The sequence below is a fragment of the Asterias amurensis genome, chromosome 6, assembly GCF_032118995.1.
Source record: "Asterias amurensis chromosome 6, ASM3211899v1".
NCBI classification, from domain to species: Eukaryota; Metazoa; Echinodermata; class Asteroidea; order Forcipulatida; family Asteriidae; genus Asterias; species Asterias amurensis.
In genome coordinates, this window is record NC_092653.1 from 22,335,677 (window position 1) to 22,355,243 (window position 19,567).

Sequence of the window (19,567 nt, forward strand, 5' to 3'; positions counted from 1 at the left end):
TACACCAAGTGAGAAGACTGGTCTTTGACAAATACCAATAGTGTCCAGTGTCTTTAAAGCAGCTCAACAAATTTGGCCCAGGGTGTGTACGGTATTTGGTTATATCTGTCTGAGTTTGTTTCTTTGGGAAACAATGGGTCACAGCTTTCAATTTGAAATGCAGGTTGGCTCTGTTGAGATATAGGTCACTGTTACATGATTTTCAACCAACCATTCATGCTGTCTGAACTGCTAAAGAAACAAGTCATATGGAATCGAAAGAATACAATTACAGACACTTTGACAATTGAAGAGTCTGTTGCGTGTGGGTTGTGTGTACTTGCGCGCGCTTAGAAATAGATTATGCGCGCGCTTAGAAGTAGATTACACACTGTTACTAATAGCTATGAATTGCGTTCCGCTTGATAATCTTGCGCGCCTGACATGCAGAAGCCAGCCGGTTATAAACACTTGTCATTATCAACCGTTTAAACACCCCCACGTGACGCGTTCTCCACCAATAGGAGTAGAGAAACTGTCTGGGGTATTTATGAATGTGTATTAAGCACTGTATACAAGTACTCAGTGCACTAGTTCGAACCACACCTGAGTGATTTGCCTGTGTTTTTTTTTTTTATCAGAGATTGTGAAAATACTGAATATACAGTGCTTAATTTAATTACACACATCAATGTTAAGGTAAAAACAAATTGTAGTAAATTTCTAGGCGACAAAAAATGGAGGAATTAGTTTTTGAGAAAAATTAGAAGAAAAAAAATTAAGTGCAAGGAATTTGACTAAATGCTAATTAATTAAAGGACAAATTTGTCTTGGTAAAAAAAAGTAGTAGGAATTTATTTTGATTTGCAGGAACAGTCCTCAAGATTAGGAGAGGCGATTTGACTAGAAACTATTTACCCAAAACTGAGAGAGTCCTGCTTTTTCCGTCGATCATTTTCCGCTCCAGCGGAGCATTCCTCCCTTCTTCCTGTCCCGACCTGATCGGATATTGGCACATCTGTCTCATTTACCTTGAGTTTTTTCCCTCCCTCTTTACGCTCGGACAATCACATCCCTGTTTCGGAAATTCAAGGCTCTTAAAAATCGGTCATGTCAGCAGGAGACTTGCGCATCAGGCTTTGCTGACGCAAACTTGCACAGAGAATCATTACAAACCAGGTTGGGCTATAAGGACATGTACAGAAAGAAAACAGCAAAGTTAAACAAGTTCAATTGACAGCCTTAAAGGCAGTGGACATTACTCAAAATAATTTGTTGCATAAAACCTTACTTGATAACAGTAATGGGGAGAGGTTGATAGTATAAAACATTGTGAGAAACGGCTCCCTCTGAAGTAACGTAGTCTTCGAGAAAGAAGTAATTTTCCACGAATTTGATTTCGAGACCTCCGAATTAAATTTTGAGGTCTCAAAATCAATCATCTGAAAGCACACAACTTCGGTGACAAGGGTGTTTTTTCTTTCATTATTATCTCGCAACTTCGACGACCAATTGAGTTCAAATTTTCACAGGTTTGTTATTGTATGCATATGTTGAGATACACCAACTGTGAAGGCTAGTCTTTGACAATTACCGATAGTGTCCAGTGTCTTTAAATATTTGGCCAAAGCCGTAATACTCTTATTCCTATTATTGACCCCTTGCACTTATTGTATGCACCTACATGTAGCCTGTCTGCCATTTGGGAGTCAAAATTTACAGGAAGGAATTTTGAAATGAATTTTTCTTATGTTAGTTTTATTAACTTTCATATATATAAGTAGGATTAAAACAATCAAATGGTTCCCAAACACCAAAGGTGCCATACATTACCTTTAAGTTGCATGAAATCAGTTCTCATTTACTGATATGCAAATTGGATTGTGCAATAAAGATAGTTGTTATTGTATTTTTTTTTCTCATAATGTTCATTATGTACACTTACACTGTACACTGATATTAAAATGTAAATAGGCACTTTAGGCTCTGACTCCTGCGGTGAAATTCGACAGAGTATTTTTTTGAGCCAATAGGGGTAAAGAACATTGTATGGTGCTTATTTAGTAGCAGAAAACCAACATGAAACTGTGCAAGCATAACAAAAAAAACTGTTTCTGTGTTACACATATGTACACATTTGTTCATTCGCCAGTCTGAAAAGGTGTGGTTTAAGTCCACTTAACAATTGTTACTTAGTTTGGGAACAACATTGAATGACTTTATACTCTCTTTTCTTGTCACAGGGAAAAAGTCATATTATTTACATGTTGTATATATTTGACTTTTTACCCCCCAAAATGCATAGTTTCTTTGTGATAGTCTCAGCGGGCCCCAAAAGGCGCAAACCAAAGTCAGTTTTAATACCAAGCCCTAAGCTTCCCCTAATACGCTCTCTCCAAAATTGTCCAGGTTCTGTTCTTTTCTTGAGCGCGGTGTTGCCTTAGGCAGACTAACTTGGAGACCCCTGTTCACCAGAGACCCATAGCCATGATAACATCTGTCTCACTAGAGCCCGCCCCCTAAGGGCTAGAATTAGGCAGATAAACAGGCTTGCTTTTCACCAAAATGTACAAGTGCAATTTCCGAACCTGACTGCCTGAGAAACACGCAAGGTTACTGGGATTGTGTCTTGACTATAGCTTTGCGTGTTCGTTCAATAGGTCAGAGATGGGACCCCCAAAAACCACTCAAAAAAGAGTAATTCACAATGTACAGCTGGTAGATTCTTTAAAGGGTAAAAGTCAATGAAAACATGCTGTTGGTATGCGATGTATAAAAGGCATGCGTGACATAAATGATTACCCGATTGTAAAGTTATCGAATTTGGTGTATATTAGCTATCTTAATACAGGTACATGTAGGCCGTTGTGTTTTGTAAATCTTGGGGTGGTTCTTTGGCTTATTCAGAAAGGTGCAGTATGCAACCAAGTATGCAAATTTTAAAATGTAACACAAAGACAGGGGTATTTTGTAAACTCCAATTTGTTACAAACGGTTCCCTGAAATTGAAAGATATTTAAACTTTTGTCAACACTGATTTTTGTTTCCCCAAAAAGGTAGCAACCAGCACTTGGGGCATTTGTCATTTCAATCAAATTGTTACATTCTTACGATCCATGTCTGTGAACTGAAGTTTCACACCAACGATTTGGTATTAACCAAAATTTGAAGAAATGTTGTGATAATCTGAATTTTTTATATTGGTTCTTTCTAAATCTTGAAGCTTACTTGATAACGTGCATGGTACTGTTGCCATTCATTAGCTTTTGAAAAGTCCTGTCACCTTTTTTCTTAAGCCCAACTGTTCACTCAGGTGAATTGTGAAAGCGAAGCGAATTTCATTGCATCGCAACTAGAAAACAGTGCGTATCTGATTGTTTGTGTCACATAAGTCACTTTGACTTTGCTTTCGCGTGAAATGAACCAATTGCTCTAGGGACTTATCAAATGAGGCAATTTAAAAGCAATGGTTTCCAGACAGATCCAAAGAAGAGCATATGCATTTTGTTACTACTGTAACACATGAATAATTGGGTGTTGCGAGGATTGAAGATAATATAGTGTGTTACAATTGGTGGCAGCAGTGGGATTGAAGCCACACCATTATAATAACTGGTGGATTCAGGGCTTACACTACATGTATGTTGGGAATGGTTGGACACTTGTGTGCTTACAAGAGCAAGTTTGAATGGGCACATTTAGTGGACTTGTGATTGACTACTGACAAGCATTGACATGCGCAGTGACGTACTCACTCGTACGACTTGTTTGGAAGCCTAGTCAACCTTTCGGTACCACACGTTATTCAACACTCCATTGCCTTCCGCGTTTTCGCTAGTGTCACTGTTTCTCCTCAGCGCTCTACTCATGTTAGAATGGAACAGTCTATTTGGACCAGTGAAAAAACCAAGGGATTGAGGCTAGGTCCAAATGGTCGACCACAGTAGTCAACCAATGGTCAACCAGCCTGGGTTCGAGTCAAAATAGTCAGCCTTTAGTTAACCATGGTGCACACTCAAACTTGCTCCAAGTATCCGTTTAGCAGGTGCAGTTGATTACATGTGTAGCAAGTTGCCTGTAAAAACTGCCTTGTGTGGCAAGCAGACCACCGCACTCATCCGCACTCCTGCACCTGCAAGTAACAGCACTCCTTCAAATTTACAGTGAATTTCAATAAATTTAGGAAAAACAACACTTTATTCACTGTCACAACAGGCAATGAGCCGTTGATGTGGCATTTATTTGCTCTAGTCATGTAATGAAATTAACAATCTGCTCACCCAATCACTGAAATTCAGCAGGCTTTGAAATAAACCACTGCACTCACACTCACAGCAGTTGCCATGGTGCCCTTTGCTTTTGCTGTGGTGCCTTTTGCAAAGTTCCAATACAGATTTTTAAATTTTCCTTATAGAATTGCCCTTACCAGAGATTGCTTACCTCTTCAAGAATCTCATTCATAATATGTGAAATGGTACTTTTGTGCTTAAACTAAAAACAACAGTCATTTTGTATTAAAGGCAGTGGACACTATTGGTAATTACTCAAAATAATTATTAGCATAAAACCTTTACTTGGTAATGAGTAATGGGGAGAGGTTGGTAGCATAAAACATTGTGAGAAACGACTCCCTCTGACGTGTAGTATTTTTCGAGAAATAAGTAATTTTCCACGAATTTGATTTTGAGACCTCAGATTTAGAACTTGAGGTCTTCGAAATCAAGCATCTGAAAGCACACAACTTCGTGTGACAAGGGTGTTTTTTCTTTCATTATTATCTCGCAACTTCAATGACTGATTGAGCTCAAATTTTCACAGGTTTGTTATTTGATGCATATGTTGAGATACACCAAGTGAGAAGACTGGTCTTTGACAATTATCAACAGTGTCCAGTGTCTTTAAGCATGCTTTAATTTAACTTTTTAGACTATATAAAATTTCGTTCTGAGGAGTGCAAAAGAGCTCTCCTAAATAACTTAAGGAGAGCAGCTTAAAGCTGTCCCCATATTTCTGAAAAATAAAGCACTAGACTAGGTGCTTTAAGAGTAGATTTATTTGAATCCATTTATAAATGTGGCTTTTTAAGGCTGTGTAAGCTTTAAAACCACATACAAAACCATCACTGTTTTTCTTTAGTGCATTTAATTTGATTACATTTTCACTAGAAGTGAAAGCGCTTTTCATAAAACTAAACCATCCCCTTATACAATTATTTACGTTTTTCAAGTTTGTAAGACCTCTTGAGAAATGAAGCATTCTTAGGCAAGCTATACAATATTTTCTTAAAGACCAGAAAATCAGAATGAACCTTTACACTTCCAAAAACAAATATTTAAGCAACACTTTAATCTGCTTTACGTAAATTGGCTCCAGGTTTTTTATGTAACTCTTTGGGGACAGAATTACCTTAACTCCCAGGAAAGATTTACTCTGCGAAAACCAGCCCCAAAGCAATCCGATTTACCATCAAGACTTCAGATCTATTGTACAGGAAATATACTTTAAAAAGTCCGCTATTTTAAGATGGAATTTGGATAATGCCAAATTGGCATGTCTCCGAATTAGTCTTAAATTATCTTGAAAATTAGATCTTGTTTTTGACGTACTGCCAAGAAAGACAAAGTGTTTTTTGTTGAGTCTGTGGAAATTCAATCACAGAGAACTTGGCTTTTCAAGTCATGTCAGTGAAATTTACTCCTCTAAAATAATGATTTTTGTTGTCGAAGGCATTTTTATCCTCGGGTGAGGTTTGCATTATAGCATCATGTGTAAATCTCTAGTGTAGTGTTTCAATTCTGAGAAGAACTGGTGGGCCGCAACTCATAAATAAACCATTTGCAAGTTAGATTTAAATAATGTCTGGTACATTATGACTAGAAGAACTGGTGGGCGGCAACTCATAAATAAGCCATTTGCGAGTTAGATTTGAATGATGTCTGGTACAATGACTCGCTTAGTTACAGTGCACCGCTTACATTTCAATTCCTCAGACTATCAAGACAGTTGCTACGCCACGTGATTAGGAGCAAACTTTTGCGTAGTTACGTAAGAGACGGTGAACACCCTTACACAACTCTGAATGGATGTGTTTACACAATGGTACCAGGGTTTGCTCATCCTGGAGGTTGCAAGCTTGCCCCTAATCACGTGGCATAGCAACTGTCTTGATAGTCTGAGGAATTCAAATGTAAAGGGTGCATTGTAACTAAGCAAGTCATTGTACCAGACATCATTCAAATTTAACTCGCAAATGGCTTATTCTCGCAAGTATGCTCTGATCATATTCAGGAAGATGTCTTTATCTTCCTGAAGATAATCAGAGCATACTGATCGAAACGTTGAGTTGCCAACCAACGGTTCTTTTCAGAACCAACCCTACTCAAAAAGAGATTTACACATGGTGCTGCAACAAACCTGATTGTACTCCCACCATGCAAAGTTTCAAATCCTAGGCATTCTACTCTGTCAAATGCATATACATCTGCTGTACATACATGAGCAAGGTCTTGGATATCTTTGGCTCCGAAGCTAATTTTGTTGATTAAAGGCATGTGACAGAAACTGTATTCGTAAAGAACCTTGAGACTTTGCAAAACATGTTGTTAAAGGCAAGTCCAAAAACAGTTTTGTTTAACACGGTAATCCTTAAAGACAAACTAGCTCAATGGGTTTCCTTTAGGCTTCGGCAACCTTTGAAGCTAGTTTATGAGAAGTCAGCGTGGCTTATAGTGGTATTACAGGATAATGTAAGACTATGCGACCTTCTGCCCGGTCCTGCTGCCAGCATGCCAGCCTCGAAATTACGCACGGCACCCACATCAATTGCTGTGTTCCAATACAAATTGAACCATTTTCCTCATAAAAGTGTCCATTACCAGAGGAAAATTGCCATTCCCCTTCAAGAGCAAAGTTCAAGGCTTGCACATTGTACAGGACAGTACAATATTTTTCCGAGCAGAAGGTTTTAAAGGCAGTGGACACTATTGGTAATTACTCAAAATAGTTATTGGCATAAAACCTTTCTTGATTATGAGTAATGGCGAGAGGTTCGTAGTATAAAACATTGTGAGAAACAACTCCCTCTGAAGTGCGTAGTTTTCGAGAAAGAAGTAATTTTCCACGAATTTGATTTCAAGACCTCAGATTTAGAATTTGAGGTCTCGAAATCAAGCATCTGAAAGCACACAACTTCGTGTGACAAGGGTGTTTTTTCTTTGATTATTATCTCGCAACTTCGACGACCGATTGAGCTCAAATTTTCACAGGTTTGTTATTTTATGCATATGTTGAGATACACAAGTGAGAAGACTAGTCTCTGACGATTACCAATAGTGTCCAGTGTCTTCAAGCAACTAAATGGCTACTGTTCTTATTCGCCCATGATCCCTCAACTGAACATATATAAATTTCCTGCAATGATTTAAAAAAATAACAGGAAAACAAAAATCGAACTTTCAAACTCAGTTTCTTGAAACACAATTGTATGCATTAATTGCTTGTTATATTTTGCTGAGCACACGTTTGTCAATTTCTTTGCCAGACACATGTTCATTGCGTAGTTCTGCCAGACACACGTTCATTGTGTACTTCTGCTGGGCTCAGAGTCATACAACCCTTCTGCCATGCACACGTTTGTTGAGTCCAGACGGCCACACCACCCCCATTACACTACTCAAGAACAGGATAGTTTGAATGATCATCGGTTAACCAAGTTGACATTTGCATTATACATGTATTTATCTGTATAAGAGAACTCGGAATATACATGTATGTGGTGTGTTGTGGTCGAGCGGATAAGAGCACCGAACTCAAGCTCTGTTGTTTCTGATCAGCAGAGTGTGGGTTCGAGTCCTGATCATGACACTTGTGTCCTTAAGCAAGACACATAACCATTGCTTCGTCCTTCGGATGGGACGTAAAGCCGTTGGTCCCATGTGTTGTGTAAACGCATGTAAAAGAACCTAGTGCTCTTATCGAAAAGAGAAGGTGTTTGCCACAGTGTTCCTGGCTGGATTGGCAGCATATTGCGCCACAGCACCTTGTAAACCTTTACATGGTGCTTAAGGATTAGGTCTTGTATCTCAAATTTCGCCCCACTCCTTGCAGTAATAATACCTGGCGCTTTGTATCCTTTGGCAAAAGACGCGTTATAAATACGGTTATTATTATTATTATTATTACTATTATTAAAAGCAAAACCATTATTGCTTCGTCCTGTTGATGAGATGTAAAGCTGTTGGTCCCATGTGTTGTAAATGAACGTAAAAGAACCAAGTGTACTTATCAGGAAAAAGTACGGGCTGGTGTTCCTAGTTTGAGATTGGCTGCATATTGCGCCACAGCACCTTGTAAACACATGTTGCTATGTAGGAGTATGTCTCATACTTCAACACATATACCTTGTAGGAAAATAGTGACAGCACATAGGGACCTCATGGTAATATGTGCTAAACTAGTCTGGTTCATTATGTTATGTGGTAAAACCAAAATGAATATTCTCTTAAAGCCATTGGACACAATACACATCGGTAAACAATATTGTCCAAGGCTCACACTTCGTGTACCACAACTTATATATATAAAATAACAAACCTGTGAAAATTTAGGCTCAAAATTTAGAATGGCAAAGTTCATTGGTTCGAATCCCATGCAAGTAATACGCCTGTGATTTTTTTTTCACAGAACTTGGGAAGGTACTGCGTATACAGTGCTTACATAGTACATCAGTTTGAGGGTAACTAAATAATATTCTTTATCCCCATGCAAATTTAACATATAGGCCTATTAAATGCCTGTTTGTTGTTGTTTCTTTGCAGAAGACATCCAATGAGTTCTTTGACATGGGTATCTTCGTTGCATTCTTTGTTCTCATTGCCATCATCTGTCTCCTCCTTCTACTCAAACTCAGATGGAGACAAAAAAGGAAACAGGTAAGAGCAAAAAAGCTGTTCATGTACAGTGTTCATGTTTGTGTTTAGACTGAGTCTTCAGAACTGACAGAAGCGAGACTTGGTTCCACAGAAGAGTGGACCTCTGGGTTCGGTTCTCAACTTGGAACTGGGTAAGAACGAGCAGCCGATTTCACGAAACACTCGAAAAAACGATTAATCCTATCTCGAGTTAGGATGAGTAACCTGACCTAACTTAGGACGGGTTCAATGCGTCCTAACGTCTTCGGATACGGAACTGAGCTCGTCTTAAGTCCTAAAAGTTTGGTGAAATCGACAGCCGGTTATCAAAGGAACAGCCCAAGCTTAGTACTATGTGTTTGGACTGGGTCTTTTCAACATGTTGGCATTGGAACCAACAAAAGTGGGTACTCAGTTACCAGCCTTTTGGCTGGTAATCTTTTTCTGCTAAGCAAAACTGTCTAGCATTGCATGTTTTTAGATAGTACTAACATGTACATGTATGAAGCTCTTTGGAATTTGGCCCTCGGCTTGTTTCACCCTAAAGTCCACTTTTTCGATGTACAATTGATGAAAACGGTGCCATCTCACTGTTACTTTAATATTCTTGTTGAAATTTAAGTACAGATGTGATCAAATGTGTTTTGAGAGATAACCACTTGAGAAACATCTGTTTCCGGAATCACTTGATCTTTGTAACATATTAATGTATTTCAGTGGTACTTAAATAAACTTTATGGCTCCAGACATCACAGGTCCGCATGGCAATGGACGCCCTGTCTAAGATGGAAGTCCGCAAGTACAAGCGTTTCTCCGAGCATCACCAGCTGCGTAAGTCGTCCCATGATGAGCGTTTCGCAGACAGCCACCACCAGCTGCGTAAATCCTCTCAGGATGATCGGTGGGCCACGACGCTAAGCATAGCATCTGAGGGAATTATCTGTGCAATCTGTCTGGAAGAATTCAGAGAAGGAGATGTAAGTTGTTTGTTATTTTTACGCTGGAAATAGACCCCACTTTCTGTAATTGCTAGCATCTATGGTGTCGCAGTGAGTAGAGAGCAAGGTAATCCAAAGTAAATTTACCCAAACCTGTTAAAGGAACACATTGCCTTGGATCAGTCAAGTTGATCTTTGAAAAGCATTTGAAACCGTTTGTTATGAAATGCATATGATTAGAAAGATTTTTTGATAAGGATAAACAAGTATCATTCCAAATTGCACAGTTTTATTTACGTCGCAAACTAACACGGTCGCCCATTTTATGGGGTCAAAATTTTGACTCCTCAAAATGGCAGACCGTGTTTCTTCGAGCCGTAAAATAAAAACCGTGCAATTTCGAGGCATGTTTGTGTGGATCATTATATTCTACTTTTAAATTATCTATCTATAACCATTTGCATTTCATAACAAACGGCCTCAAATGCTTTTAAAAGACCAACTCGACTGATCCAAGGCAATATGTTCCTTTAAGTTCAAACCTTCATGCCACAAATGTAGTTCCCAATTTTTTTCATTCGTTTGTAAATACCTCAGACAGTTTCGCTATTCCTATTGGTGGAGAGCGCGTCGCGTGGGTGTGTATAAACCTTTGTTTATTACCGGTAAAAAGTGTTAATTCATGGGCGTGACACGCGACCTTGCCCCTGTTCTTATTAGACAGTTTCTTCATTCCTATTGGTCGAGAGCAACGGCTGAAACAGTTGTGCCACATCACGCGATACGCGCGACGCCCACAGCATTCCCTTAAAGGAGTTTGTTGCCCAAGGGCGGCGGAGGGCTTTACCATTTCATAGCTGGAGGTGTGTTGTGTGTTGAAAGAAATCATTGAACAATTACAATTTTTGCTTTTATTTTACTTTTTGACCAAAAAGTGTTGGAATGTTTTTGACCGAAAAAGGTATTTATGAATGGGAATCAAAGTCTGTTGAATCGATTTTCAACTGGTGGTTTAAACCCGCTGCGGCCAATTTCTTGATAATTTACCTCGACTTCGTCTCGGTAAAATTATCAAGAACCAGGCCTCGTTGGGATTAAACCACTAGTTGAAAACCTCCTCACCACACATTGATTCCCTTATTTTAAGAATCATTTCACTTCAAATTAATGTGGTTATGTTTATAAAAGTTTTTATGGCCTAAAATATAAATCTGAAAAGCGTTACTGTCTCCGATTGTGTTTTTCAGTCACGGATTATTCTTCCTGCAAGGGGTCTGCTACAGTTTTTTGGCAATATCTCTACTTTTTTTCCTCTCTTTTTTTTTCTCTCTCTATTTTTTCTTTCTTTTTTCTCTGTTGACTGTTGTACAGCGCATTGGGACTCCGTGTGTAACGCGCTTTATAAGAATGGTATATTATTTTTATTATTAAAAATGCAGCCATGAAATTTGCACATGTTGGTTTTATTGTACACATTATAGGATTAAAACAATCAACTTTGCCTTTAAAGAAAAAATGATTTGTTGCCAAGTAAAGTAGCAGATGTACGAACAGCCACTAACCTATATATACTTTTCAAAAACACTGTTCAAATTTACAGTCTAGTTGTGTTTGATCGAATTTCTTCATTTTGTGGTTCATTGCCCTCAAAATGGGTAAGAGTTGAGGGTGACATCAAGTCACCTCTTTCCACTGATGGGAAAAGCAGATGATTTCAGTGTCTCATTGTGATATATGTTGATAGAGTCCAAAGTATCATTATGCAGTCATTAAAGATATACTGCCCCTGTTTTAATCCAGAATTTATTGTAAGCCTGGAATTAAATGGACGCCACGAAGGTCTTTGCCTCTGTTGCCCTGGTCTTGGCCTTGGTGCCCCTTCAAAAGTTTCTCATAGACCTTAAAAGGGACACGTTGCCTTGGATCGGGCGAGTTGGTCTACGTAAAGCGTTTGTACTGGTAACCGTTGTGTATAAAATGCATGGTTAGAAAGATGTTCCTGTGCGAACTCACATGGTCGGCCATTTTGTGGAGTCAAAAATGTGACTCCACAAAAAATGGCGTGCAGTGATAAGTTCATGACGTAAAAGGAAAACCGTACAATTTTGAGACATATTTGTGTGGATCATTATATTCTACTAACATATTTCTAACCATATGCATTTTATAACAAACAGTTACAAGCAATTTTACTAGACCAACTCTCCCGATCCGAGGCAACGTGTCCCTATAAGATTTTCCAATGGAAGTGCCCTTCGCAAAATGAAAATGGCCTTGCCCTCTAAAAGATGGAATTCCAGGCCTGTGATTGTACTTTCAAATTATTTATTTATTTATTTATTAGGGGTTTCGGCCTTTGTTTTCGTCCAGATTTTTAGTTTATTTTTCATTATTATTGTTATACTTCCAACCGAACGAGTCTCTATGCTATGAATTTTGTAATGTTCGATCTCAGAATTGCTACATTGGCAAAAAAGACCAGAATCAGAACAAGAAAAAATCTACTTGAATTTTATTTTTCATTTGTTTTTGGGTAAACACTATTACACTTCGGTATGCCTACGCAATACAAATGAATGAACAATATTTTACCCAACTTGAAGTCAACATTTCAACATAATTTGTTTTTTTCTCAAGATAATATTACACACAGTGAGGATTTATTATTCAATTGAAAAATGCAAGACCTCCGGACTTGTCCAGTCATGAGTTTACTGGCCTGACACTAATGCTACTGGCCCTCGGGCCCGTGGTCCAGTTTCATAGAGCTGCTAGGCACAAACATTTGCTTAGCATGAAATTTCTTGATTGATAAAAACAGGATTACCAACCACTTGATTTCCAGGATATAAGCAAAGAACAGCTGAATACCAGTATAAACAAGCAATATACAACAAATGGAAATTCGGTTGGTAATCCTGTTTTCATCAAGGAAGAAATTTCATGCCAAGCAAATTTTTGTGCTTAGCAGCTCTATGAAATTGGCCCTGATATTTTCAGAGTCATTACCTGTGTTTGACCTTATAACTCTAAGAAGTAGAATTCATGAGAGTTTTGTGTGCGTAGGTGTATGAAGCCAAAGAAAGGGGATTGTGTAAGGAGTCCAGATTGATTTAGACCAGTCGTAAATCTCCCACACACAACATGCGTATGGCTTCTTCCTATGATGAATTTTGTCATTTCAATGTCAAACCAAACATTAAAGAAAATCCGAAATTGCCCCGAGTAGCAACAAAATATCGTTCTGTTTTCAGATAAATAAAACGTAAAATACATGTACTTGTCTAAAAAAAATATGTTCAGAAAGAAAAGACTTGACAGTATTGGTCATTTTTTTTTAATGGTTTTCTCAGATTTCTGTGCATATTGTTGAGCAGACTTATGTTCATTGCACAGGTCAGCCTTGGTAGCCAATTTATCTAATAGCGAAAGAGTTGCCCCAAGCTATGTTTAGTTTGAGTCCGGACGGCTGAAGTTTGGTTCAACATGAAATATAAAATCATCATGAAATATAATCATAATTTTCCCCCAAAATCATCTTTCGTCTACAAAATAAGGATTTGTATTCCTTAGTTGATTTTTATCTGTGTGATTTTTTTGCTTCTTGTTTTGCTTCTTTCTTTCCTGGGGTTGTATGAGACAGAGATGGTTAAGTGAGATAGTGGCATATGCTGACCAATGGCCAGTAGCTATGATCAGCAGTGCGGACAGCCTTATCTGTTTCAGGGGACAAGACCATAATTTGGTTTGGATGCCTCGCGGCCTCATATCTTTCACCGGTGAACCGCTGTCCATTCGTATTTTTTTACCACAGGGCATCAGGCATAATTTTGCAAAGTTTTTTTTTTAAGTAAAAAATATCAAGTAATGAACCACAAGGGAAACTGACTTGGTAACGTACATGTAGCTAGGCTGGATAGCTCAGTTGGTAGAGCACTGGTACGCGAGACGAAGTCGAGGTAATTATAAAGAACCAGGCCTCGGCGGGTTTAAACCACTAGTTGAAAACTGATTCAACACACTTTGATTCCCATTCATAAATACCTTTTCGGTCAAAAACATCATCACTTTTTGGTCAAAAGGTAAAATAAATGCAAAAATTATAATTATTAAATAATTTCTTTCAACACAACACCCCTCCAGCTATGAAATGGTAAAGCCCTCCGCCGCCCTCGGGTAAACAACTCCTTATAAGGGAATGCTGTGCGCATCGCGCGTATCGCGTAATGTGGCACAACTGTTTCTGCCATTTGCTCTCGACCAATAGGAATGAAGAAACTGTCTTATAAGAACAGGTGCAAGGTCGCGTGTCACGCCCATGAATTAACACTTTTTACCGGTCATAAACAAAGGTTTATACACACCCACATGACGCGCTCCCCACCAATAGGAATAGCGAAAATGTCTGAGGTATTTATGAATGTTTACTAATCAGTATGCTCAGATCAAGGCATTTGTTTATGGATTTTACATCTAACCATTCCTTTATTTGAACGGGTACACAGGCCTTTTACTTCACATGGAGATTTCCTCCTAGCATGGTCCTTGTATTGGTAACCCCTAGGAATTTTCCACTCAGACATGCCCTTAAACAAGGTAAAACTACTTTGCCCTATAACTAAAAAACGAAGTACAGTTCCGAGACCTTGGGTTTTAGCCTGAAATGATGAGTTAGTTACTGTATACTTGAGAGACAGATCCAGTGTTACCTGAAGTAAAACTACTTTGCCCTATAACTAAAAAATGAAGTAAAGTTCCGAGACCTTGGGTTTTAGCCTGAAATGATGAGTTAGTTACTGAACATACTTGAGAGACAGATCCAGTGTTACCTGAAGTAAAACTACTTTGCCCTATAACTAAAAAATGAAGTAAAGTTCCGAGACCTTGGGTTTTAGCCTGAAATGATGAGTTAGTTACTGAACATACTTGAGAGACAGATCCAGTGTTACCTGAAGTAAAACTACTTTGCCCTGTAACTAAAAAATGAAGTAAAGTTCCGAGACCTTGGGTTTTAGCCTGAAATGATGAGTTAGTTACTGAACATACTTGAGAGACAGATCCAGTGTTACCTGAAGTACTTGCAATGCACCAGGCCTTAAATTTGGGGGGGGGGGGGGGGGAAACACCGGCCTTCGGCCTGCGATCCAGTGTAAAGTTTAAGCCTGTAAAGCAAAACTCTCTGCTATAATGTTGTGCATGTAAGTTATACTTAAAAGTAAAGTATGCCTTTGGTTTTTTAAACCGTTTGATTGTTTTAATCCTATATAAATATGGATATATACTTTAAAACTAACTCATCATGCTCATGAAAATTTCCACTCATAAGCTTGTTGCCTTTTTGAGAGATCGCCGAAAACCTGGAGCAGAAAAATTATATGAAGTTGGAATACACAGTCTGAGAAAGGATTCTGACAGAAAGTTTGCTCAAATGCAAATTTAGGGATAAAAGCTGATATCCTTTTCTATAACCACATTAATTACTTCTCAAAATGCTTTATGCTATCGAAAGATACTGTACTTTCAACCAAATTTGTTGTTGCCATTAACTTTAGGAGTTTATTACCAAACATGTATGATGTATCTTCTTTTTAAAGCCATTGGACATGTTGGACCCTTTCGGTACAGAAAAAAAAAAAAAAAAAAAAAAAAAAAAGTTCACAGATTTACAAATTACTTGCAGGGTTTACAGAAGGTAGTGGTGAAAGACTTCTCTTGAAATATTATTCCATGAAATGCTTTACTTTTTGAGAAAACAGTAAAACAATATCATTCTCGATATCGAGAATTACAGATTTATTTTAAACACATGCCATGACACGGCAAAACGTGCGGATACAAGGGTGGGTTTTCCCGTTTTTTTTCCTCCTGACTCCGATGACCGATTGAACCTAAATTTCCACAGGTTTGTTATTTTATATAGAAGTTGTGATACACGAAGTGTGGGCCTTGGACAATACTGTTTACCCAAAGGGTCCAATGGCTTTAAAGCCATGAAAAAGGCAACAAAAATTGCCATGATGAACTAGGATCCTGCATTCCTTTCAAGTTGTTTCAAATGTTTTATATTTTCAGGAAGTGAGAGTGGTACCCTGTTCACATGAGTTCCATCGCCATTGTGTGGACCCATGGCTCCTGTCTAATAGAACCTGCCCGTTGTGCATGTATAATATTATTGGTAAGTACCCTATTAAAAAGGTTCTGTACATGTTTGGTAATTGTCAAAGACCAGTCTTCTCACTTGGTGTATCCCAACATATGCATAAAATAACAAGCCTGTGAAAATTTGGACTCAATTGGTCATTGAAGTTGCAAGAAAATTATGAAAGAAAAATTACACTTGTTGTACAAAATACAGGTAGTGTGCTTTCAGATAGGAATAAAAGGCTTCTGGCCAGAAGTCTTTTATTATTTTAGTGAGAAATTACCTCTTTCTCAAAAACTACGTTACTTCAGAGGGAGTCGTTTCTCACAATGTTTTATACTATCAACAGCTCTCCGTTGCTCGTTGCTAAGTAAGGTTTTATGCTAATATATATTTTGAGTAACTACCAAATGTGCACAGTGCCTTTAAACTTTGGTGATTGTGGTCAATGTGCATTAAGATATCTGTGTCCCTTTTAGGCGGAGACTCTTTTTAGATTTAGGCTTATCGAAAGTGAATTAAAGGAACACGTTGCTTTGGATCGGTCGAGTTGGTCTTTGAAAAGTGTTTGTAATCGTTTGTTATAAAATGCATATGGGTAGAAAGATGTTGTAAAAGTAGAATACAATGATCCACACAATCATGCCTCTAAATTGCACGGTTTTCATTTTACCTCGTCGACTAACTAGTCGGCCATTTATTGGAGGCAAATTTTTGACACCCATAAATGGCCGACCGTGTTAGTTCGCACAGTAAAAGGAAAACCACGCAATTTCGAGGCAGATTTGTGTGGATCATTGTATCCTACTTTTAAAACATCTTTCCAACCATATGCATTTTATAAAAAACGGTTACAAACGCTTTTTATAGACCAACTCGTCCGATCCAAGACAACGTGTTCCTTTAAGCAAATTTTTAGTACAAGTTAATGGGAATTATCCACTTTCGTGCTCAAAAATGTTTCATAAGCGAGTACCAAAATGTAACTGTATTAGTGATTCTTATAATTTGTTTTTTCCCCCAAACACCGATGTGTACCGATGTCTATTTTAGGTACTGTATACATGTACTTTACTGAGTTCTCTGAAAAAACTCCACAGGCAAATCACTCGGGTGGCCTTTTGCCTGTGGATTTTTTTCACAGAAGTCTGGAAAGTACTGAGTATACAGTGCTTAATACACATCAGTGTAGGGGTAAAAACCAAATTGTATTCTTCAACTCTGATGCAAAAATCTATTGATGATTCTTCTAGAACAAAAGAATAGGAATTGGATTTTGTATAACGTTAAATGAACATGTTGCCTTGGAACGTTCGAGTTGGTCTTTGAAAAGCGTTTGAAACCGTTTGTTATAAAATGGATATGGTTAGACCGAAGAAACACGGTCGGCCGTGTTATGGAGTCAAAATTTTGACTTCTTAAAATGGCTGACCGTGTTAGTGCATGACGTAAAAAGAAAACTGTGCAATTTTGAGTGATACTTGTGTGGATCATTATATTCTACTTATATTCTGCTTTTAATGATGCATTTCATAACAAACGGTTTCAAACGCTTTTCAAAGACCAACTCGTCCGATCCAAGGTAACATGTTCCTTTAATATGAGAATGATATTGAATTGCTTAAAACCAAATATGGAATGTTACCTCCCTTAGGTATCGGACCTGAACCTACACCACGCCCATCTCAGCCTCGGCCATCCTTAACAGTGCCCCCAACTAGTCCCCCAGCCCAGCCATTAAGAGTCAGCCTTCCAGGGTCACCCGCATCGCCGGAATTCCTCCCAGAAAGTTGGTCGTTCCCGCCAACAACTTACAGTATTCCCTACACGGGGATGAGAACGCATTCTTTTGGAATACAAGGCTGCCGAAGGGGGAACCACTGTAAACGACATTCAAATCATTATCATCGAAACTCGGTGGACCATCCTCGGGTTGGTACTTTACATCTAGAATGTCCGGAGCCACGAGAGACGAGACATGCGGCTTGTAACTCAAGAAAAGAAGCCAGTGGACATAGTGTTATTATGATTCAGCAAGGATGTGAAAAATGTAGGAATATTTGTTCGCACTGTCAGCGACAGATGACTGGGAATACATCTCGGTCACGTAGCCGGAGGGAAGAAAGCAGGCACCTAGGTCTGACGTCCTTTGAGAATCATTATATTGTGAACTTATCACCAGTCCAAAGCAGGGAGGCTGGGAACTATCATGACCTCTGCAACATGAGATACCCAGGGAAAATACTCGCACATGACCCAAGACATTACTGTGGCCAGATCGTGCCTGTCCGCGTGCATGTAGAGAATTTGCCGCCACTTTCATCACCGACTTGCAATTCAAAAGAACTCAGGGAGAATTCATCGGGGAGCAGTTTGAGCCTTTCTGCTTTCCACGCTGACTGTGAATGCAGCGACAGCACGGTGAGCAGCCATGGTAACTTTGACAGCAATCAGAGTGTCTACGGTAGTTCCTCTACTTTCCGCAGCGACCCAAGCACATCTGACCCGAGCGCTTATGCAAAACCCGGCCACGTTGAGCAGTGTTTTGATTTGCCAGAAGCAACCCAGCTCACGCCGACCTGTGTCCACCGTATGAAACAAGAAATCGGGCCTGTGAGCACGTCGGACAATGACGAGGCAAAAAACAGCAGTGACACCACCACCAGCACAGCAAGTAACTTCTCTATGCAGGTTAACGTCAGCCAGAAATCTACTTTACCTCCAAATACTAGTGCAACCAGACAATCAAGTACTCGCCAGCATTCAAAGTCTTCAAATAGAACTTCCAACACTGCCAAATGTTCGCATCCACATCCCAATCAAAAGGTGCACCAACCAAATAGAACTAAAGAATCCAAGAAAGCTATTGCCACCAAGACCAAGCCAATATGGCCGACTTCACAGCCCGCTAAACAGAAATCACCATGTCCATGTTGCTCAGGGAAAATCGTATGGGAGAGTTGTGTCCCAGAAAACCATCAGAAGAAATCAGAAAGGTCATCAAGGTCACCGGAGAGGTCAAGATCACCAGAAAGGTCATGGTCACCAGAGAGGGGGTCAAGACACAGTAGGAAACAGGGTCGAGGGTCATTACGAGAGATGTACCGAGGTCATTTAAGGTTACCACTTCAATCACTTGCAGCGCTCAAGAATGGACAAGGTACGTTATGTGACTCGGTATAATTGTAAAAACACATACCCAGCCCTTCAAACTGTTCTTTCTGATCTGCAAGCAGGGTTTTTAAAAAATAAATAAAATGAAGTATCCGCTGTTGATCCATCTTAAACAAATTGTATACAAAATCTAAATATGTAACACCCAAGTAGATCCTTGTAGTTCTATTGGAGGGTTTCAGGTCATGTGGTATTCATTAATCAAACCACTATACGGCCTACATCCCAAGAAATTTGAATTTAATAATAATATCAAAGTCTTATATAGCGCACGTATCTACCAAACAAGGTACTCAAGGCGCTGAGTATATACAAACTTTCAGAAAGTTATGTTATTGCAGTGATGAATTCTAAGACCCAATTATTTAGCACCTTCTAAGTGTTTACAAGGTGCTACGGTGCATACAGCAGCCACAGCCAGGAAC

The 19,567-nt window shown here is 38.9% G+C and overlaps 1 protein-coding gene across 1 annotated transcript in view; it reads left to right on the plus strand.

Moving 5' to 3' along the window:
- The window catches only part of LOC139938617 (uncharacterized), an 89,510-nt gene that overhangs the window by 61,835 nt on the left and 8,108 nt on the right, over positions 1 to 19,567 (plus strand). Inside the window, exons 5-8 of the mRNA XM_071934211.1 lie at positions 8,796 to 8,909; positions 9,635 to 9,865; positions 15,899 to 16,001; positions 17,623 to 19,128. Of these exons, the coding sequence (XP_071790312.1) occupies positions 8,796 to 8,909; positions 9,635 to 9,865; positions 15,899 to 16,001; positions 17,623 to 19,128 (1,954 nt within the window). The remainder of the gene's footprint in view (positions 1 to 8,795; positions 8,910 to 9,634; positions 9,866 to 15,898; positions 16,002 to 17,622; positions 19,129 to 19,567) is intronic.